Consider the following 21,528-nt stretch of genomic DNA (forward strand, 5'->3'; position numbering starts at 1 on the left):
GTACCGGGGATTTGCTTCTAGGGTGAGCTAACAAGTTAATATAGAGCCACTGGAAGTTTGAATTAATCAGTGGACCAGAAATGCATTTGTAGAGAATACCAGATTAAGTTCAAAAGCAGTCTTAGCCTAAAAGATACTAGATGACACAAAAAGGGTGACATGCTTGCCAAATACTTCTGTGCTTACATGGAGAGAAGGAAGACAGAGTAATTTCAAATGCACACAGGTTAAAGAGGACTTAGTAATGACACTTGTGAGCCGTTGCTTGGTACTGATCAAAGAGTGACTGGTTTTGTTCCCTGCTGTTTGTGAGGGCTCTGGGGACCCTGCCGAGAAAGAGAAAAGCTTGGTGGGGCTGGAGGCTGGTCTTGGCATAGTGCCTCCTCGCTCAGTTCCCTTCCTCCCAGACTGCATCCTCCCGCAGCCTGCACCCAGCACAACCCCAGCCAGCCATTTCTTGGGCTTTTCTTGTGCTATAACTCAGCTGCTCCAGCTGCCCAATTAGCCTTCATGAGCCCTGTGTGGGAGAGCAGATACAAAATATTAACTCAAAAGCTATCTTCACTTGCAGCACAATGAAGATGGGGGCACCTCACACCAACTCAAACTGGTGGCTCAGGCGTAGACAAGCTGCAAATGCTGCACAGTATTTAGGGATCCAGGATGGAGTAAGAGGTTTTTCAGGCAGGTGGCTCAGCTCCAAAATGAATGCATGCAGCTAAGTGCATCACATGTGTGCAAGTGTGAGTGTATTTCAAGAGAGATTATGTCAGGACACAAACAGAAGTGAGGCAGTAAGATATTTTGAGAGGATGCCTGGTTTGGCTATTAAAAACTGAGTCAAGCACAGTGCATTTTCCAGTGATGTTTATTTGTTTCCTGTAGCCCACTGACAGCTGAATCTGGCAATGGAGCAGATTTTTTTTTCCTTAAAGTGTCTATGTGACATCAAGTCAAGGCTAACACTGTTGTCAAAGGCATTAGAGAGGGCAGCAGCAGAAGCAATGAGAAGTGCTGGCAGCAGGCTGTACAGCATGGCAAGAAGAGCAGGAAGCACCATCCCTCCCACTGCCACAGTGGAGGCAGGGTGCAGATACACATATAATCTTTTTGGTTATCTGAACCAGACAAACACAGCACCATGCAACACAATCTGCAGCTGGAAATGGGTGGAGAACAGGATATGGATAGTTATTGCAGTCTGCTTTTTCGGAAGCGATGTGCCTCGGAAGTGCAGCTGCCCATGGCAGGAGCAGTTCGGTGACTAACGAGGCTGTCAGCAGCTGGGACACAAGCTCCCGAGGAGCATTTGCTTGCTGAAGGGAACCACAATTCTCAGGATGCCTCTGCTGGGATAGACCTCTCCCCTGGAGCCAGATCCACCCTGCTGTATTTCACCACTGTTCAAGTGGAGTTTGAGTATTTAAAATAACTCAAAAAGAGCAATGTACCGATTTCCTTTGCAGGGGGCAGACTACCATGGTGTCTCATCAGGTTAAGATTCCTCCCCAGGGTGCCTTCCCTCCCAGCTCCGGCCCAGACCTGCACCTTCCCTGGTGACCTGCCGTCCAGCCTAGCTGAAGGCAGCACCGACACAAACGTCACCTCTCTTCTAAAGGATGATTGCAATAGCACCTTTCCCCGAACACACTCTGCTGCTCACAATTCCTCCACTCCCCACCCGCCACTCCAGATCCCACACAGCCCACTGCCCCATGCTGCGTGTGTCTTTATAGCTGCACGTACACATGGAGCCTAGGCCATGTGTGCAGGCGAGTGACACGCACCTGGGATCCATCCCTTTTGCTTCGTTCACCCAATCGCAGACTTTCCAGCACCTGAATACTCCTCTGCCAAGTGGTTCCTTTACCCCAAGCAATCAGCACAGCAACAGCCAATCCAAAGGTCTCCATGGTGGGGGGGTGACTCATGCACCCTGGTTTGCAGCTAGGACCTTTGCTCAGCCCTAGAGACTGAGAAAGGCTTTGGAAAGGCAGGCTGGCCCTGCAGCCAGCACCATGCCCTTGTCTGGGCCAGTTACTGTACAAAATGGACAATACACACACATTATTTACAGCCTGTTTTTCACATGATGGAGCAGCTCTTGGCTCGGTCTTTCCTGATCTCTGTGTCGTTCAATAAGTCCGTCCTGCCAGGCATCTGCGATGCCCGCTTCAGTCCCCGTTTGGAGTTGCTGCGCTTCAAGTTCTTGTGCACCCTGTTCACCGAGGCCAGCGTGGTCACATGAAACACGTCCCGCACGCTGTTTTCTGAGACCTTGGAGGAGCATTCTGCATAGGCCACTGCCCCGATCTGCCGTGCCAACGCACTGCCCTGTGATCCAGAGAGGGTGGGGAGAGGAGGAAAGGAGGTYAGGACGTCAGCGCTCTGCAGAGAGCATCCTTTTACATCGCTTTCAGCTCGGCCTGTGCTGGCAGCCCAATCAAAGCATGGGCACAGCGGGGAGCTGCTCTCACAATGTTTATTCATCACCTCTGCAAATAAAGCGCAAGTGTGTGCAGGAGCACTAAGTGTGAGCGTGGCCTCCTGAGAAGACAGTGACGCCAGGTGCCACATGCCTGCGTGCTGGTCTCCCAGCAGCGCTGAGCTTTGGCTCTGAAGGAGAGGTGTACCCACTTCCCCACGGCTCCCTGCACGGAGCCCTTGCAGGGCTGGCAAGCCTGGAAGACCTCTCCATGCCCAAGTCAGGATGCGACTGCAGGTCATTACAGCTCCTCAGCAGCAAGCTGTTACCACCACCAGGCCTGACAGCAGGAGGCTTCACCCCTCCCCTGTGGGAGAAGGAACCTGAGCCCAGCTCTCCACCAGAAGTCTGGCTGTCAGCCAGCCAGGCACCTGCTCCTTGAACTGGTGGGGCCCAAGCACGAAGCAGACTTCTGAGGGTGCCRGACCCTGAGGTGCTTAACCTTTGTCACTAGCACTGTGCTACCCCCTCAGCTGAGGGTCTGCACAACCCCTCTCATCAGGGCCACCATCTGGCCCCCAGAAGTGGTTATGGGTCTTCACAATAAGGAGCTGGGAACAGAGCAGTCCAGCAGCAGACCCTCCAGCCATGACTTGCCTCCTCGCCAGCAGTGGTTGCCCCCAACACAGAACCTAAGCAGAAAAGCCACTTACAGAGCAGAAAGAGCTACGCTAAGCTAAGAAACACAGAAACACGTCCTGTGCCCCCCCGTTTAGATGGTTCAGCTTGTCAAATCAGGCATCTCCACCACCTTTGAGGAAAGACATTTCAGCTACTAACCAGAAGGTTGTTCAGCAGAGCATCAGGAATAAGTCAAGTTCTCCCCGAGGGCAGGGAGAAGAGTGCTGTGAGATGAGCAGCTCAGAGTCTGCTCCATTAGCCAAGATCAAAACAGCTTCAGGCCAAGACCTGGCACAGAGGGTCACTTGCTGCTGAGCTTCCTTGTACTAATAYGCCTTGAAAAAAGCCCCTGCCTCACTCCCCAGGAACCCTACGGGGCTGGCTGCCGAGACACACCTGCTCATGCGTGACAGGGATGAGGCGCTGCTTGGAAAGCTCCCGGAGTGTGTTGAGGTCTGTCCGCATGTCCAGCTTGCAGCCAACCAGCACAATCTTCGCATTGGGGCAGAATTCCTGAGTTTCCCCTTGCCACTGCACAAGAGAGAGAAGACATTCAGAGGCAGCTTGTGTAACAGCCACTGCAGGAGACCGACTGGCCCCTCCACATCAAGATAATTCTGGCAACAGGCAGCCTGCGAAAGGACAAAGGTTGGAAACTCAAAGGCAATCGCAGGGTCTCAGTGCTTTGCACCCAGCCCCTTTCAGACCAGGCCAAGAGCCCCGTCTAAACCCCCTCAGCCCTGGAGGAAAGAGCAGGCCAGGAGAATCATGACATCAGCTCATAACAGACAGCACCTTCCAGCCACAGCTCTTCCGTGCCTCCCAGCCAAGGAGAGGACCACGAAGCCCTGATTCATGGCTTCGGCTGTGCACAGCAGTGAGCTGCACTCCCCTCTCTCATCAGAGGAACGACGTGCAGGAGCCCTGGCCCCCAGCACCTTCTAACCATCAGCATACACTCTGCCGAGAAGCCTGACCTGGCACGTCTCCGCGTGGGACCTGGAACAGAATCAGCCAGAGCCCCAGACTGCTGCTTGTAGCCACTGCGATGCCTGTTTCATGCTCGTGTGCCTCAGGCCTGTAGTGCCCGATCCCAGTCCTGCAGCAGTTTTTGTCCACRCTGAGGCCTGCATGCCCAGATCTCAGGAAGCGGGAAAGGGCTGTAAGTCAAGGACACAGAGGATGGTGGCCACCAAGGCTAGCGGTGCTCTGCGTGCCCTCATCCTCAGTGAGTGTGCCAGCTGGGAACAGCTCTGGACACTGTGCTGAAGACAGGAAACGCAGGGACAGGCAGCTTTCAATGTTCTGACTACAACATGAGGCTCTAATGGGATCGGCCTGGAGAGCAGGCTTCAGAGGCAAAGCCAGAGCGCTGTGGTGTGTATGGCTTTTCCAAACTGGGGTCGCAGCTGGTGATTAGCTCATCAGGGCACTTTAATGACTGTCACAGGCAGGGATGGGAATAATCACAGTGCCTCTCAGATAACTTTCTGCGCACTTGTTCCAGTATGCCCTGCAAACAGGCTCAACCTAAGCTTCCACCTCCTGCCCTAGGACTCTGGAGACCTCTCCTGGGTAYGACTATGGAAAAATAATGACCACACGGTCTGGTGCACAGATCTGGGACTCCAAAGGTCACCCTTGCCAAGTCTTTTGGAGCACAGTCAGCAGGGAGTTATTTGCACAGCACACTCATTATTTGTTTATCATTGGAAGCCACATTTTTAAAGACATTAAGACATTCAGAGCGTAGTTACAGCTAGGGAAATAAAGACCTGAAGTAATGAAAGGTCAGGGCAAACATCCACTTCCTTGGCACTAATGGATTTTTTAGAGCTCCAAAAATGAATGCTCAATATGCAGCTAAGTGTCTGCAGCAGTAAATAAAACTATCACCTGTGACCTCTGCCAGAGGAGACTTGTACAGTTGCCATCAGTGTGCTAACACCCTGCTTATGTGTCTAGTGCTTTTGAAGTAGCGGGCAGATGATGAGCAGAGATACCCCTGGCTAAAGGTGTCACTTGGAATTAGCAATTTCCTGCCACAGTAGCTGACTGTAAAGCATATACCCTAGGCAATTAGAAGAAGAAAAAAAGCCCACCACCTGGTGTCCATAACCTGGTGGGAAAAGGAAGTGCTAAGGATGACACAAGTTACATTTGGTCAAATATCTGAACAAAGCAACTGCAAAATAAGGAAAAGACTTCTTTTCCACCAGGAGATTGGCTCATATTTGCTTCAGTAGGAACTGCCCTCCCCTGCTGCCAGGGACACTTGTCTAGTGGGACTCACACACATCTCCACCCTGCCGGCAGCACGCCAGGCTGCCCAGCTTGTGGAGGTCTCTGGTGTCACAGCCATACGCTGTCAAGGGCTAAAGCACCAGGAAGAGGAGGATGCTATAATGCTTTTGGAGCTGGAATGCAAATATCCTAATTTACCCAAGGGTAAAAATCCCCAAAGAGATGGAGCTATATAGGGTCACTTCTAACCAGGCAGGAGGTCACAGGTGTCCGTAATGACATAGGATTCCCTGGTCCGTGGAGCGGTGTGACCCTCTTCTCACACAACCAACACCCTGGTGGGGAGCTAAGATCTGCTGCACTATCAAGACCTGTCCGAATGAAGGCACCACCCCATGAAAACCAGCTTTGTACAAAATGAATAGCTGTTTGTTTGCCTTCTCTCAGGTGGCTCCTTCCCCTTCACTTGTACATGCTGTTTATATAAACTAGGGTCCTACAAATCAAAAGCCAGTTCCAATTTTGCATCCCAGACGGGCAGCAATAATAAAGATTTCCTCTGCTGAATTAGCATCTTTGCCCACAGCTGGAAGAGGCAGTGTTATTCTCCTTAGTGGCCTGATATCAAAAGCTAAACCCCATTTCAACTTCATGGTGTCTTAGGAATTCTCCTCACCTCTGTAGGCTGTAAGCCTGCGCCAAAGGAAACCAGGCATCTACTCAGAGGCACTTAAGAAATCCCTTGTGATTTAGGGTTTATTATAAGCCACTGTACCAAAAAAGACATTGCCTAACAGTATTTGAAGCATCTGTGAGGCTGCACAGGGAAGACCTTGCAATGAGCAGTGCAGAGTCTCACATAAAGAGTATCTGCAGAGAGACACATAAATAAATCCCAGCTCCAGCTAATTATTAGTGGGTTTGTAGCTTATTAAGGTGCAAGTGATTTGCTTGCATTATTATTCTGCTGACTCCCAAGCTGAGGAGTGAATTCTCTGAGTCCACATGAAGCATGCCTGCCTCTACCTGGCAAGCTCCGTACTGGGAACTGCTTTGGAGTTGAACACTGAGCCATTGACCGTGTTGTCTGAGGGGTCTTTGTCCCCTCACCAGGACACTGGAGCCCCAGCTCCGCTTCTCAGCCCTTCCAGCCGCTGAATAAGAGGCATTTGCTTCAGCACAACATTTGGCAAAATGCAGAGAGGTCGAAAGGGCAGTCACCACGATGTGACTTGCTCAGACAGTGGCCAGTCCAGCCCCAGGAGCTTGGGGCTCATTGAGAAAAACAACAGGAATCACTTACAGTTCGGCAGTGCCTGTCACTCCTCAGTATCTCAGGGAGCTTCATGAGCTAGATGCCAGCCATGACTCACCTCTGGGACAGGACGCAGTGGCAAACTAGTCCTCCTGCACAGCAGGGAGAGCGCACTGAAACCGCAGCTCCCTGAATGCCCTGGAATGAAGCACGGAGTGGCCAGGACCAGGGGTGCTGCTCTGGGATGTGAAGGGTCAGGAGGACATTTAGCAGCTCCCCTGGGCAGCGTTCTGCGCTGCTGGATTTTGTGCCGTCGCACGGATGCCACCTCTCCCCGCCGGGCTCAGCATGYCCAGGCCTGCTGGAGCGAGCCAGGGGTGCTGCACCATGGGCCGCGTCCCTGCAGGGCTCCCGGGGGGCTGGCAGACCTGCCCGCCAGGAAGAGCAGCTCTCCTGCAAGGTGTTAACCTGCAGGTAGAAACTCTCAGCTGCTAATGCAGACCTTGGCTAGTCAGCTCTGTCGGGGCTGACAGCGTTCGAGGCCCTGCGTGCTCTCCAGTCCAGTGGCATTGTGCCATTTCATTTTATTCAAGTACGGGCTTGAAATTCAGTGCCCACAGCTCTTTATTCTTGTTATCAAGCTGTAGGGAACTGATTGATTGCTGTCCTTTCTACTGTGCAGATGCTGAACTGAGGGGACAGCCAACAAACTGAGTACTCTGCTTGCATGGAAACAGGCACCAGGGGCCACTTCTCAACTGCTGCAAGCAATTCATAACACACTGACTGGTGGTTACGCTAACAAGGGATGCACGACACTTTCCAAGGTCTTCATTAAAAACAGAACAAATGCCCTGCATTTCCCTCTGTCCCCACATTTGTACATGTGCATACACACAGATACCTCCCCTGCAAGCTACCATGAGCTACATTATTCACGGGGCTCCTTTCAAATGGAAGTATCTTGCTTTCTGCTACAGACGATATGGGGATTGGCAGCAGCAGACCATCCTCGTCTGAGTATGCCAACTCCAGCTAAGGTCTGGCCCTGATCACAGCACCTGAGAGCAGGACCCCAAACTAGCCATGCATGCTGCTGCAGAACACCCCATCTCACAAGTGAGGACACACACCAGGCACTGACCTTCTTGAGCACACTGTCCAGGGTCTCTGGGCGGCTGATGTCAAAGCAAATGAGCACCGCATCTGAGTCCGGGTAGGCCAAAGGACGGACATTATCATAATATGCTGAGCCTGCAGAGAGGAGAGGGAGGAGAGTTGTGAGCAGAAAGTCTCGTTCCACTGACCACCCATATGGGCAGGCTAGAAGCCCTAGCCTTCTCTGTCAAGCAAGAGATCTTTAATTCCAGTAAGAACTGGGGACATCATGGTTAGCAAGCTGGTCTCTTGAGAAATACAAGACAAAAACTGCACATCAGCACCCAGCCAACACCCCAAATACTTGCTATTGAGGGTCAAGGTCCTTCTGATGAAACTACTCATTCAGAACAGCATAGACTAGGGCAAATGCCATAGAGGTGCACAGAGAAAACCATGCTCTCCATGCAGCCCTGCTTTCCTAAAGCTCTGCTGGCTCCTGGCTCTTCCCTGCAAACACCAAGAAACCATTGGAACTAGAGAGCCTGCTGCAATTACACCAAGTAAAAGCAAGACAGCTGTCCTGAGATATCCCAAGGTTTTGTCCTTGCGTTCTTAGATTTATCACTTTGGAGACTAGAAATAAATGCAACTTTTGCATTCCTCTCCCTCCTGAGTAAGCATCTGGTCAGCAAGAGGCAGTGGAGCTGTGCTGCCAGGGCGTGTTGGCTCTCCACAGAGAAAGGAGCCTGGAAGGGCTGTGATATTGTTGAGCAACACATGCCTCTCTCTCTACCCTTGCATACTTGTTCTGTTACTTGTCATGCAGTTGCTGTAGCACTAATGGCAGCAAGGTGTAGCCGAGAGGAGGTAGCGGACAAGGAATGCTGCTGCTGTAGTAGCTGGTTCATCTGTGTGCGTTTCAAACAGACATGGATTGCATTAATTTTTATGGAGCCCTCTCACTAGAGCAAAATAGCAGTAATGCATTTGTGCTCCTACTCCCTCCTGCCTGGGTATTTTTATAGTGGGCAGCTTGCTCCCAGAGACTGTGAGAATTTAAGACAGGTAAAAAAAGACCTGCCTTCTGCACTGGATTTACACTGGAAAAAGTCAGACAGATTCTTTTTTGTACATGAAAGATGTGCCAGGATTTGGAGAACAAGCTATAAATCAGAGAGGATGATTCTGTATTCTGTAGGATTTCTCAGTGAGCAGGCAGAATGCCCAGTCCGAATCCAGCACGGCTTCTCTCTCACACACACACCTTCAATGCAAATCTCAGCCATTAAAGTCATTGTCCCATAATGTTTTTATTTGAAGTGCATTCTGTGTATGATTGTAAATGCCTCAGTAAACAGTAATGGAGCAATCAGCTCATTGCTACTTAAAAACACTGTTTCAGTTTTATATTTGGCTTTACAATGGCTGAAACTTCCTGGAGGGATGAGAAGCAGATGTTTATTTATCAAAAGGGGAAGCAGAGACACCAGAGTCCTTGTTGAATTTGCCTCCTCCGAAAAAAGACTCGCCCACCCTGAGGCTGAGGAAACAGGATGTGCTTCCTGCGCGGCCCCTTGGGAATACTCRGAGCCAGCACTTTCCCACCCTGGGAGGAGGGTGGAGCACCCAGCCCTGGTGTCAAATGGCTCCTTGATGAAGTTCGGCACCTGATGAATTATGGATGATGGTGGCTTATGTTTCCGTCCTTGCCTCGGCTAAGCGTGCGAGAGAAAGGGCCGATTCTCCGCAGGGGCCTCGGACTCTCAGGCTGCGCTGGGGCTCGCAGCTGATGCACAGCACGGATGAGGGCACGGCGCCCACAGCACAGCCGCGCTCGGCGCTGTCCTGCTGCACGCCAGACGCTTCACAAACTCCCCGATCGCTGCACAGGACAAAGCCAGGAGAGCAGACCCTGCTGCGGCCACCTCTTCCTCCACCCAAAGCCCACAGGGGACAGGTTGAGTGCTGAGATGTGCTGTCTCCTCAAATCCTACCCAGCTCCAAGGAGACTGACCACCTCGCTCCCCCCTTGACACCAGCTCGCAGCAGGATATCCCAGGCAGTCCGTGCAGGGACCTGTGCAGTCCGCAGCACTCAGGGCATGCTCCAGCTGGCACCATGCCAGCTGTGCCCGTGCAGTCCCACCATCCCTACCACAAACTGGGGCAAGTGCCCTCAGATTTGATGCGCATTTGGATTCACTACCAGATCTACAACAGGTACGTCCAGCTCCTCCTAACGACAGCCATGCTGCTGCCAGCCTGCAGAGGATAAAGGCATCCGCACCCCCACTGCCAGTTAGCAAAGCTGCGGCCAAGATCTTTTTTTTCATGCAAAGTCACTGCAAAGAGAAGCAGCTGAGATCCAGCACAGAAGAAACAGACTCTGATCCTCTGCAGAAAACCCAGCCCTCTTCCTAGAGGGAAAGTCATGCTCTCTCCATGGAAACAAGCCCATCCCCGCTGTGCCTTCGCCAGCTCTGGGGACAGAAGATCCRGGCTGGTGCATGAGAAGGCAAGGTGGGCCAGGGGACCCTGCGTCCCAGGCTTGGAGATTGCTGATGCTTCAGGATCAGGCTGGCATAAGCGAACTGCTCCCTCCCGTATTCCTGCAGCACAGCAAGGTGATCCTGTTCCCACTGAAGCAGAGGCAGTACCAAGGTCCCCTTCAGACAGACCGTTTTCAGCCTCTTGCCTGCTGCAGGTTACCAGACAGGATGCAGATCCAGCACTGATTCTGCATGCTCAGACTCGCCGGATCTTTATCGGGGCCGTACCCTTTCCCCGTGCACAGAAGGGTGCCTGCCCCAGGCAGGGGCCCCGCCTCGCCTGGCAGGAAAGCGTTCCCACACACATCCTCTCCCTACGGTTCCTCAGTTTTACATAAACATTGCAGATAAATCTGTCCCCTCGCAGCCCAGGAAGGCTCCCTGTTGTAGAGGTGGGTTTGGCTCCCTTAACACAGGCATTGCTACTGCAAACTGTATCATAGCAACCTGCTGCTTCCCTTAGCAGTCCGGAGACTCCGCCGGGTGAGAGCCCGCGCACCATGAGCAGCCGAGCTTGGCCCGGGCTTTATCCGTGCAATCACAGGGCTGCCGCTGTCCCCATTCCGGTGCCAGGCGACGCGTTCTCCCCATCCATGAGCCGCAGGAGCAGAGATCCCTGCACTGATGGGGAGGAGGTGAGGGAAGGGTTGCTCTAAGTCAAGAGCCTCATTTTCTTAATGAGATCAAAATTGCCTTCGTATTCATTAACTTTCTGCTCCCAACTCCAAAGAGCGGGAGTGGCCCTTGGCACCTTCACGGGCAGCTCAACTCACAAGTCCCCCTGGCAGCTAGTAAGAGCCAATGCTTACAGCCTCTGCTGCAGAGCAGCTCTGCACCGTCCCAGGGGACCGAGGGAGGCGGATGGTCCATGGTGTCCAGCAGAGCAGGGGAGGTGTGCTGTGCTCCAGACTTAGGTAATTCCTAGCTTTCTTTAGAGATGTCTGTTGAACAGGGAATTCTCATTGGGGGATTACTGCTTTAGCTTTTGCATCTATTAATTTTTCATTGAGTTTGACATTTAGAAAAGAAACCAAAACACAAAAGCCTCAGTTCCTTCAGCTCCAGGTCTCCAGTTTTATTAGTTCTGAGTACTCAGTACCTCTCAGATATTCCAGCAAGACACCCTAGAGACCTACAGTCTGACACTTCCAAGCACACATGCACCCAAGGCTTGTGTGTCTGCAGATCCAGCCTTCCTTTACCACATGAGTCATTCTCCCACTTGGCACCCAGGTTTGCATGAAACAGGACCTATGTGCATCTGGTCGTGATTAAAGAGAGAAAACTGGAGCAAGTTGGCTGCCAAAAACAGCTTAAAAATAAAATCCACACTGTTGTTGTCTGAAATTCAGAGGCAGATCCAGCCATGAATAGCTCCTCTTCCTTATCAGCTGGCAGCTCCTCGAAATGCCTGGCATTGTGACTCAGCCAGGGAGACTGCTCTTGGGCAGGGGACAGAAATGTGCTGTTTCATCTATAACAACATAGTGTTAATCTTCATTTGTTCCTTATTAGCTGTTCTGAGAGATAATGAGCCTCCTCACATGGGCACCCTCCATCCAACAACAGCACATTTCAAACCAGAAAAACAAATATGCATGTAGAGCCATGATCTGCTCCACAAGGGGCTCCCACCACCCCCAGCCAGCTCTGGCTTGAAACAGAAGAGCACTGCCAAGGCCTACAATATTCATCATTGCACTTGACTTGGAGGTTTCACTGTAAGCTCTTCCCATACAGCCAGAACTGCTGCAGCGCAGGCTGCTTTCTGTAGGGACAGCCAAGAGCATCCTCACAGAAGGAAGCAGAAATTCATCCCAACTTTCCAAAGTGCTGCATCAACAAGCCCAAAGAGCATCGGGTTACCTCCCAGCAGACTTTAAAGAGACTCTAGAGGATGTTCTCTTTGCTAGAGAAAACCCACCACCAGTGCAGTCAAGCCTTTGTCCAGAGGACCAAGCTGCCACAGTGTCCTGACCCCCAGCCATGGCAAGAGGTCTGCACCGCTTCTCAGCCAGCATCAGATGCGAGGAGACAACCCCTTCCACTGCCACGGATCCAAGCCATTCCTTGCAGAGCTTCACCAGTCCCCTGGCTCTCTAGCACTTCCCAAGACTGGGGCTCAAACCCTTTGGAGTCACTATGCATCAGGGAATATGTGCTCAGCACTTCCTGGGGTTAAGCAGGGCTCTCTGGATGTGAAACCAAAACTCCAGCTGGCAAATAAATTTATCCAGGCAATGGTGTACTACACGCAAAAGCTATGAATAGAGGGGCACAACTCCAAGCCCCCTCCTCACCCTCGCAGGCTGGGCAAGGAGCGCTCCAGGCCTGGAGCGGAGCAATGCAGCTGCAGTAGGAGTCTGCTTGGGGACCAGGGACGCACAGGATCAATCACCACTTCCCTTCCCCACGTTCGTGTTCCAGACACTGCCGTCCTGGTTAATATTACATGAAGTGCCAGTGAATGTAATGGCTCTCATGATGAGTTGCTTCTCTGGCAGGGCAGATGATGATGAAGGTGTTAATAATAACATGATATTTTATTTATATCACACCTTTAAAACTGAAAAATATCTCTGTGCAATTCAGAGACGTGCTGGGCATGGAACAATCCACCCAGCAGCTTCCCGCCTGGGCTGCAGCAGTGCGCAGCAGCCCATGGAGAAAGCCACCACTGAGGACAGAGGGCAATAGCTGGGGCAGCTTGGGAGCGGTGCCAGTTGGGTGCTCCCCTCCTCGCACCCCACACCCGCCTCCCTGGGAGAGGCTCGCCCCAGTACCGCTTTGAATGCACTCGCCCAATGCATGCAGCTCATTTGCATGAGAAAGGCACATATTCCGGTATAACAGCCCAGCTATTGTCTCCTCCCAGGGCCCGTCAAGGGGGAAGCATAAAAATGCTGGATTGAAAACCTGACAGTGAATGAAAGAGGCAGAAGTGGCAGCTGTCCCAGACACCCTGAGTAAAAAAGGCCAGGCAGTCCCCATGGTGAGCCTGCAAAAATCTCAGCTGGTTTTCTAAGAAATCCAGGATACTTCAGAGCTGCCATTTCCTCTGCAGATGCACCAAGAGGACACAGAATCACCCTAAAATACCTCCCCATTGCTAGAAAGGGGGAAATAAGCCCAGAGAAATAATGTCAGAGTTTACAGTGGAGGGAGGAAGGAATCCAGCTTTGGGGAACACTCGAGAGCAGCATCAGTGAAACAGCCCCAGAGGTTGTGGCTAGTCCCTTCATCCTCCTGGGTACAGACTGAAAGAAATTTTTCTTCCATGTTCTTTTTACTGAGCTAAACTGGGCCATACAAAGGCCCAGACAGCATTTAAGGGAAATAGGCAGGTCACAGACTTGGCACAGGAGCCTCCCCAACTAAAGTTGGGCTTGGATACTCATTTACAAGGAGGCAGCTTCACATGCACTCATGTCTACTGACAGCAGCCTTGCCCATGGTCTCCTCCACCTCTAAGGTGTCCCGCACATGCCTCCAGCTGCCAGTCCCTCTGGAATTACTGCTGGCACATCCTGCTTTGCAAGAACCCGCAAGACATCTCCTCCTCCGCTATGCAGCGGTCTGCAAGGTCACCCACTTAGATCCAGGGAGCTCTGCCTCCAGCATCCCAGGAGGAGTCTCCCAGAGCCAGTCTGTCGCTCACATGGAACCAGGAGCATGGCAAACTCTGCAGACCCACGTCCCTGCCTTGAAGACGTGAGATGCCTTTATAAAGGCAGAAAGCAACATGTGAAGATAAATGGCTCCACATCCCTGGCACACAACAGACCAGAACATGTAAATGCCCCTCGCACTGCCTGTACCATTAGTGCAGATGGGCTTTACAAGCAGGGGCCAGGAAATTGGCTACTGCAGCTTCTGATGCTGCAATAGCTGCACATCAAGGAGACAATGATCTGAACTGTCAGGAGTTCAGAAACCAACTTCATCCTCCCAGTGTGAAACCAGACCCTCTCTCCTGAAAGAAAAATCAGAGAAATTTCTCGCTGGAAGATCAATGAGCAGCAGCATATTCCAGAGCACCCTGCAGGTCCCGGCTCAGCTGGGGCTCGGAGATGGGTTAAGGATCCCTGACCCCTGCCTGGCTGGTTATTGTCTGAAAGGGGAAGAAAATGCAGATCCCGTTGATTCAAGAAATGTATTTCTGACACTAATACAGTGCTCATTACAGTCCAGCCCAGAACAGTGACAAGAGGCAGAGACAGGAATTAAAGCACTGGTGACAAACACAGACACATGAGTAACCAGGGGCTCCGACAAAAGCAAGCAGCACACTCTGAAGCCAGGATCTGAGGAACTCAGGGGTCACAGTTCAGAAACAAGAAGCGATTAGTGACATTAGAGATTAAAGTGAGTTGAACTGAGAGCAGAGCAGACTTAGCAAAAGAGTCAAACAGAACCACGGTCGTGCCAGGTTCCACCTGGCGGTGAAGACACAACTGTCTGCATGGGAACCGCCAGGCAGATAAACAACATACCGCCACCCTACAAGCCGCAAGGTGCCCATCTGCTGCCCTGGGTTCCTTGGCATTACCTACAGCAACGTTGCAGCAAGACAAAGCCAGCTGCAGTCTCACTCCGAGAGGCCATTTCCATCCCAGCCAAGCAGGCAGGGCTTTTGACAGTGCATCTGCTGCAAAGAAAGCTTCTGCAAAGAAAGCTTCTGCCATCCCTACAGGCAGAACTTCAGAAAGGTTTTACCCAAGTGAAGACCACAATTTGTTCTTCAGAAGTTCAAGCATGGCAGAGCCTCATGACAGGAGGGCCACTTTCTTCTGGGCAGCTAAGCYAGGGCCAGCCAGTTGCCTTGAAGCGCAAAAGGCCTTGCCTGCCAGCGAGAACAGTGCACAGGACACTGCGTCTCTCCTGGAGAGATGGGGCATCCCATCAGTGACAGAGGGAGACGGAAAGCAGCAGAGGGAACCACCAGCCACTGCTGCAAGCACCTGTAGTCCCATCCTCTGAGGGACACAGAAGTAGCAGTGTGGCCACCAGCCCCAAGTCTTTTACATAAGCTTTTCTTCTGGCTTGGCTGTACCATTTTTCTTGCTTGTGCAACTTCACCATAAACCCCTAAGTCCAGAGAAAGAGGAAACTCTTCCATGACACAGAACAACCAATCATCTGGAAAGTGCATGACTGAAACAACAGCTAATCAGCTTGGACAATTAACCTCTGCTCCTAATTCTTGTGATGCACTTAAAAAAGTCAATGAGTAAATTACAAAACAGCCCAGCTGGCATGTCTTCAGGATGGACGTGATCAGGATGAAGGGAATGGTATTTGCACGGGCTGARGTGGCATTTCTGGGCCCCTCTCCAGATCTCATTACTGCAAACTTGTCACTTAACAGGAGGCTGTTCTGCTGGATTTACTGGCAGAGGACTCCCCCAGCAAGGCAGGCACAGGGCGCTGCTGCCTTGCCCAGCCCTGTACCCGCTCTCACGCCGATGTGCGGCACGCAGAGGGCTAGAGGCGCTTGCTCAGACACATGTGCAAACTCCGCAACTTGGAGGCAGCTCTGGAGGCTCCTTGTAAGAGTCACGGCGGCACCTTCGGGGGAGCATCCCTGCGGAGTCTGAGATGGCGGTGGCTGCAGAGGCAGTCCGAGTAGCCGGTCCAGGCTCTGCAGAAGGACGCTGGAGATCCGGCCTGCGGCAGCTGACAAGAGGGACAACCGGGAGCTCCACATCCCTTCCTGGCACCRTTGCAGTGTCACAAGGGCAGCTGGCACCACCACAACCTGCCTGTCATCTACTCAACAGGCTGCAGCAAGGAAGAGGAGTGGCAAGATTCCCACAACACATCCACCACATGCTCTGGGCTTTAGGGAACTTGTCTGAGAGCTGAACAAACGCAATTATCTTTATGCAATGCTGCACATTTCAAGTTTGCTGTGCATAAGCAGCAGATCCCTCCTGGCTGCTTGGCTACCAGATAAGGTTTCTCCCCACAGAGAAGGCTGGGCCTGTAAACTTGTGCGGTTTAATTGAGTGGAGATCTTATCTTCAGGACCTGGCACCAAGGGAAAGCCGCATCCTYGTCACTACCACACACGGCAGAGCCACAGCACTTCCCTGCCGCGCCGAGGAGCCTCACATGCAGCCTGCTGCCATCTCACCAGCCCTGCCCAGGCGCACGGGCACGGCGGGGGGAGAGGGNGCGCCGAGGAGCCTCACATGCAGCCTGCTGCCATCTCACCAGCCCTGCCCAGGCGCACGGGCACGGCGGGGGGAGAGGGATGCTCGCGGGACACGCTCCTTGCGCAGGGGAGAGCCGCGTCCCAGAGCCGCCACTTCCGCGCCATGGGAAAGGGTCTGGGTCAGAGCTGGGGACAGATCCGCTCCACAGAAAGCCCTTCCTCGCCCAGGAGGCAGTGGCAGCCAGCTGGTCATCACTGCTGGCACTCAGCACCCTCCTCCTGTGACTCCCGGGACGCACAGCAGCCTGGCCGGCGGGCGCTGAGCCTCCCAGCTCGGCACAGCAGCCAGGGGACTGTGCGGCCCCGGGCACTCCCCGGCACGGCAGGAGGTGCTGCAGGAGCAGCCTCCACCGTGGAGCCTCGTGGCATCTCACGGCACACCATGCCCAGCCCCGCAGGGCGATGCCCCGGGCTGCGCCGTACCTGCCGAGAGCAGCTAGACTCCAGCCCGCTGCAGGTTCAGCCTCCYGCTAAAGCAAAAGCATTTCTGTGGCTGTTTCTGCTGCAACTCTTCGAACTTTTGCCCTGCTGTTTACTGACCTGCTTGAGAATATGACCCAGTTGCACATATTTTTAGGCTTAACTATGTATTTGTGCTGAAATGGGACACAAGTATGTTACTTGCAGACTCCCAGCCTCGACAGGGAGCACGGGAGGAGTTATTTTTGTATGCAAAGGGCAGCTTCACATTTTTCTCTGCCTCAGAGTGCAAGCAGCAGCGAACCCTTCCCAAGACAGAGCCTCTCCTGCATGAGGAAGAGGCGGCTGTGGCATCAGAGCCAGGCGCTGGGAACCAAGGCACAAGCAGCCTCAGCTGCCACCGCCGACCTCGGCCCGTTCAGCGCTCGACCCTCACCAGCCCAGGCACCGATCCAAGCCATGCCACAGGTCACGGCAGCAGAAACACTGCAGATCCCAGCAGCAGCAGCTCCTGACGTTCCGCAGAGGGCGGAAAAGCCCCCGCCAGCGGCGCCAGAAGAGGGCAACGAACGTTTGCCCCTGCGCAGACAGCCCTGCCGGGGCAGGCAGCTCTGCTCTGCACCGCGATCTGCATCAGCAAAGACGGCGGTACCAAACACAGACAAACAGCCCTGGGTCACGTCACAGCTTTGCCAGCCTGCGCCAGAGGCCATCAGCCCAGGAGGCAGGAGGAGCCTCCGGCATGAAGGGGTTTGAGCCAAAAGCCCCCACAGAGACCTGCGCCCAGGCTGCCGCACACCGAGCCGCCTCCTCCCGAGAAATAAAGCCCAGACACGGGCTAAGCCTCGTCTTAGGCGGTGGGGAGAGTGCGGGTGCCTGGGCCAGGCCAGGGGCCAGTCGCACAACTGATGGGGGCAGCAAGTCCCCGYGCGCTGCTGAGCAGGAGGGACCTGCCGAAGGCATCTGCTGCTCCGTGCCAGACGCAGGATTTCCCAGGCTGAACAGCCCTGATCTTACCGAGAATACAGCTACCGCATCACTCCGAAAAGCCCCACTCCCAGCAGCGCCTCGTAGTCATTGCACTCCCTTTCACACCTCTGAAGCATGTGCAATTCGCCCACTCTTTGCAAAGCATTGTTAGCGGTCAGAAAACCACCCGCCCTTCCAGCACCCGGCTGCACAGAGGCGAGGAAGAAACCTTTCCTGCCAGGTTTCGGTGCTGCGTGTCCGGGAGGCACCCAGCCCTTTTGGGAACAGCATTCCCAAGCCAACAGGCATCCTGTCAAACAGGAGTTTCCCTGTGCCACCAAGATATCCGGGCTGCGCGGAGAAGTCATTTCTGTGCCAAGGACATTCAGCCAACAGACAGCAAAGAGAAGAATTTGCCAGAACGGGAGCCTGAAGAGCAGCAAAGACACGTGTCTCCGTAAAGCTGGTGAGTGGAGGTACTGGAGCGCTGCAGCTCCTGCAGCCGGAGCCCTGGATGACAGGCGGATCCTCGCCTGCCCTCCTTCCCTCCCACACAAAGAGGTCAAATTGCCTTTCAATGGAGGCTTGAAAAAAACTGCACACAGCAAAGGCTTTCAGGGGGAATGGGACATCCCCGCTGTGCTGTAAAACAGCACCTGAAGCAATTTCACTCTCACGCTGCCTGGACATGGCACTGACTCAAATAGAAACAAATGCAAACTGCAACGGGCACCCGCAGGTGACGGGAGCGGGGTCCAGCTGGTCCTGCGCTCACTTCTCCCGGGCAGGGACGGAGACGCAGGGCGCTGCAGCGCGCCGGAGCCTTTGCCCTCCCCAGGCAGCAGAGGTTTCACCCTCGTGAAGGACGCTTGGTGCTGGAGGTTCCCTAGAGTCACCTCCAGCCTCAGAAAAACTCAGTGGGCAAAGGGTTAAAAGACATTTAAAGGGAATCAGAGGCCCCCGTACAATTTCGGAGCCATTCAATTCTCGTTTGCTTCTGTTCACCCCACGATAACGTCTCTAACTAGATTTACTGACTGCTAATGCAGCACAGCCTGCATTTACCGTGGGGCCAGCTTCCCGGCGGGCTGCTCCCACTCCAGCGATGCTCAGCTCACCCCGCGCAGCCTCTGCAGTCCCTAAACCCTTTCACAACCAACTGYGAGGGTTAATTAAAAAATTAAATCAGGCGTCAGCTCACCTGCCCAGGTCTCCGTCCAGGTTTCTGGAGGGCGGAGGGATGCGAGCTTCAGTTCCAGATCCTTATCGAAGAGACGGCAGGTGCTCAAAACACACCTGGTTCTGCAGCACCCCCTGCCCTGCCTGGCAGGAAGGGATTCAGCACCACCACCAAGCCCCTGCCTGCGAAGCCGCTTCAGAGAGGTGGTGGGCAGCGCAGCAGCAGCGAGGGAAGGGCACCCTGGCGCCTGCTGTCCTGCACGAGGGGGGCAGCGAGCCCCCTCCAGGCCCGGCAGCCCGGCTGGTTCAGTTAGTCTTGAGCAAAACTTCTTCCACCAAAGCTTCTGCTTACAAGTGTCGCCAAAGGGTGATGGAAATTCAACAGCAGCCTGCAGTCTGCAGCTAAAAATATAGTTTGATTACTAGGGAAAATGGTTGTGTATGGCTTCGCAGGACTTGAGCAAAGAGCTAGCTCCTGTGAATTTCAAATTCTAGCTGCAACAAAAGGCAATTTATCTGGAAAACTGTCTAGTGACCTCTATCTGCAACCAAGCTGTTAAAAAGGGCTTACATTTTTCATAAGGACAAGGGAGAAAGAATCAAAGTCCCTTTCCTCCGGCTACAGAGAGAGGAATATAAGACAAACACATAGCTTTTGTTTAAAAAGATAAAAATGAAAGCGTAACAGCATCAGGTGCAGGTGTCAGATACATATACACTGCTTCAAAGCCCCTTTACCGTGTCCTTTCCTTCTAACACGTGCAAGATCAAAGCCAAACATTTTGGAGAATTCCTAAAAACCACCAGGGCATCGAACATGCTTCCGCACACTCTGAGGCTGAAGTTTCTCATCTCAGATACAGCCCTCAGAGCAAAGCTGGTCCGTGTCCAACAGGATGCCCCCAGGCCCTTCTCGCAGGCTGCCGCCGGGAAACCCCCGAGCACGGGGACAGGCGATCGGCGGGAGCAGCCCAAACGCAGCCGGCCACCGGGCGCACCCAGTCCCGGCTCGCCGCGGGGGCCTYGGGCCAGGGCAGGGTTAGGGCTGTGCTGTTGCAGGGTCCAAGGGCTTCATGCTGCCACGCCAACTCGGCAGCACTGGCTGCCCACGCTGAGCACGGCTCCTGGCGGAGCAGAGCCACGGCCCTGCCGACCCTGCCGCCTCGGCGCTTCAGCGCTTCTCCCACTGCTGCGGCACCGAGAGCATCTGCCGGTCACATCACGGCACGGCATGCCTCGCGCGGGCAAAGGGAAAGACCCTTTTCCACCTCCAGATGAACAAAGAGGCACAAGCAATGTCTCCCCGGCCGGGAAGCCCCCAGCACAGACTCAAGAAACACATTTTAAACATTAGAGCTAGTCCAAGACTCAGTAAAGCCACTGCTCTAGATAAAGCTGGGCCAATCTGACAGCTCTGATAGATGCAAAATTATAGCAAGGAATTTGAATGTACAAGAGCAAAGAAATCCTTAGGTCATGTGTTAATTCACTGTTGCTCTTGGACACCCAGAAGACCTCATTTCTCATTAAGACTCCAGAAACAAAGGGGAAAGAACCAGCAAGCCTGACACACATGCACTAACTGAGCCAAGCGCTGGCTGCACCGCGTGCACACAGCGGCCAAGACGGTTGTCGGAGGTACAGTAAAAGGCACAGATAAGCTTTGCTAGATGCCAATATTTTTATCATCTCTGCATCAGGCAGTTCACTTGCCACCGACGCCCCCACCGAAATGTGGCACCAAGTTTGGGAGGGCGCTTGGAGGGCTGGGACAGCTGCACCTACGGCTTCCCGCAGAAGCGCGGCTGAGGACACAAAGAGGCCGAAACAAAATCAAAAAGCGCCGAGCGCTTTGTTACAGGGAGAGCGATGAAAGGGAAGCGCGTTCCCACAGCGCATTCCTCGCCGAGGTGAGGTCTCCCGTCGCAGGGCGCCGCTCGCTTTCTTCCCCATTCCTTCCCCGCCTCACCTCGCGCCCCAGAACTGGTTTTGTTATTACTCACTCGTGTCCCTGGACGGCCAGGGACGGCGAGGCGCTGAGGCGCGGGGAGGCTGCGCCAGCGGCCAGCACGGAAACCCCGCGCGAAGGCGACAGGAACCCGCGAGGGGCAGCGCGCCGCCCCCCGCCGGGGCGAGACCGCCGCAACCGCCCGGCGCCGCCCGCAGCCCCGAGCCCCGGGGGGGAGCCCCGAGCGGCCCCCGGGGGGAGCCCCGCGCCGCCCCCGGCCCACCTGAGGTGTCCCACATGTTGAGCTCGGTGCGCTGCTTGTCGATCTCGAAGCTGGCCGTGTAGTTCTCGAAGACGGTGGGCACGTAGCTCTGGGGGAGAGGAGCAGAGGGGAGGGGAGGTGAGCGGAGCGGAGGGGAGCCGCGCCCCGGCCCCGGCCCCCGCCCGCCCGCCGCACCTCGGGGTAGCAGTCCTTGGCGAAGACGTGCAGCAGCGCCGTCTTGCCGCACTGCGTGTCCCCCACCACCACGATCTTGCAGCG

General features: G+C 53.9%; 1 protein-coding gene across 1 annotated transcript; it reads right to left on the reverse strand.

Moving 5' to 3' along the window:
• Window positions 1–885: 885 nt before the first annotated feature.
• Window positions 886–21,522, reverse strand: RND2 (Rho family GTPase 2). The gene is made up of 5 exons (XM_026071288.1): window positions 21,445–21,522; window positions 21,271–21,358; window positions 7,750–7,859; window positions 3,503–3,637; window positions 886–2,334 (listed from the first exon to the last, which is right to left on the reverse strand). The coding sequence occupies exons 2-5, from the start codon at window positions 21,284–21,286 to the stop codon at window positions 2,086–2,088; spliced, it is 510 nt and encodes a 169-aa protein (XP_025927073.1). The 5' UTR covers window positions 21,287–21,358; window positions 21,445–21,522; the 3' UTR covers window positions 886–2,085.
• Between the last annotated feature and the right edge of the window lie 6 nt (window positions 21,523–21,528).

Source organism: Apteryx rowi, unplaced genomic scaffold (genome assembly GCF_003343035.1).
Source record: "Apteryx rowi isolate R43461 unplaced genomic scaffold, aptRow1 scaffold_323, whole genome shotgun sequence".
NCBI classification, from domain to species: domain Eukaryota; kingdom Metazoa; phylum Chordata; class Aves; order Apterygiformes; family Apterygidae; genus Apteryx; species Apteryx rowi.

Excerpts from the sequence above, each read along its gene's own strand:
- RND2 (XM_026071288.1), bottom strand. Across the intron at positions 3,638-7,749 it reads TGGACAGTGTGCTCAAGAAG|TGGCAAGGGGAAACTCAGGA; the intron begins GTCAGTGCCTGG and ends TCTCTTGTGCAG. Across the intron at positions 2,335-3,502 it reads TCCCTGTCACGCATGAGCAG|GGCAGTGCGTTGGCACGGCA; the intron begins GTGTGTCTCGGC and ends TCTGGATCACAG.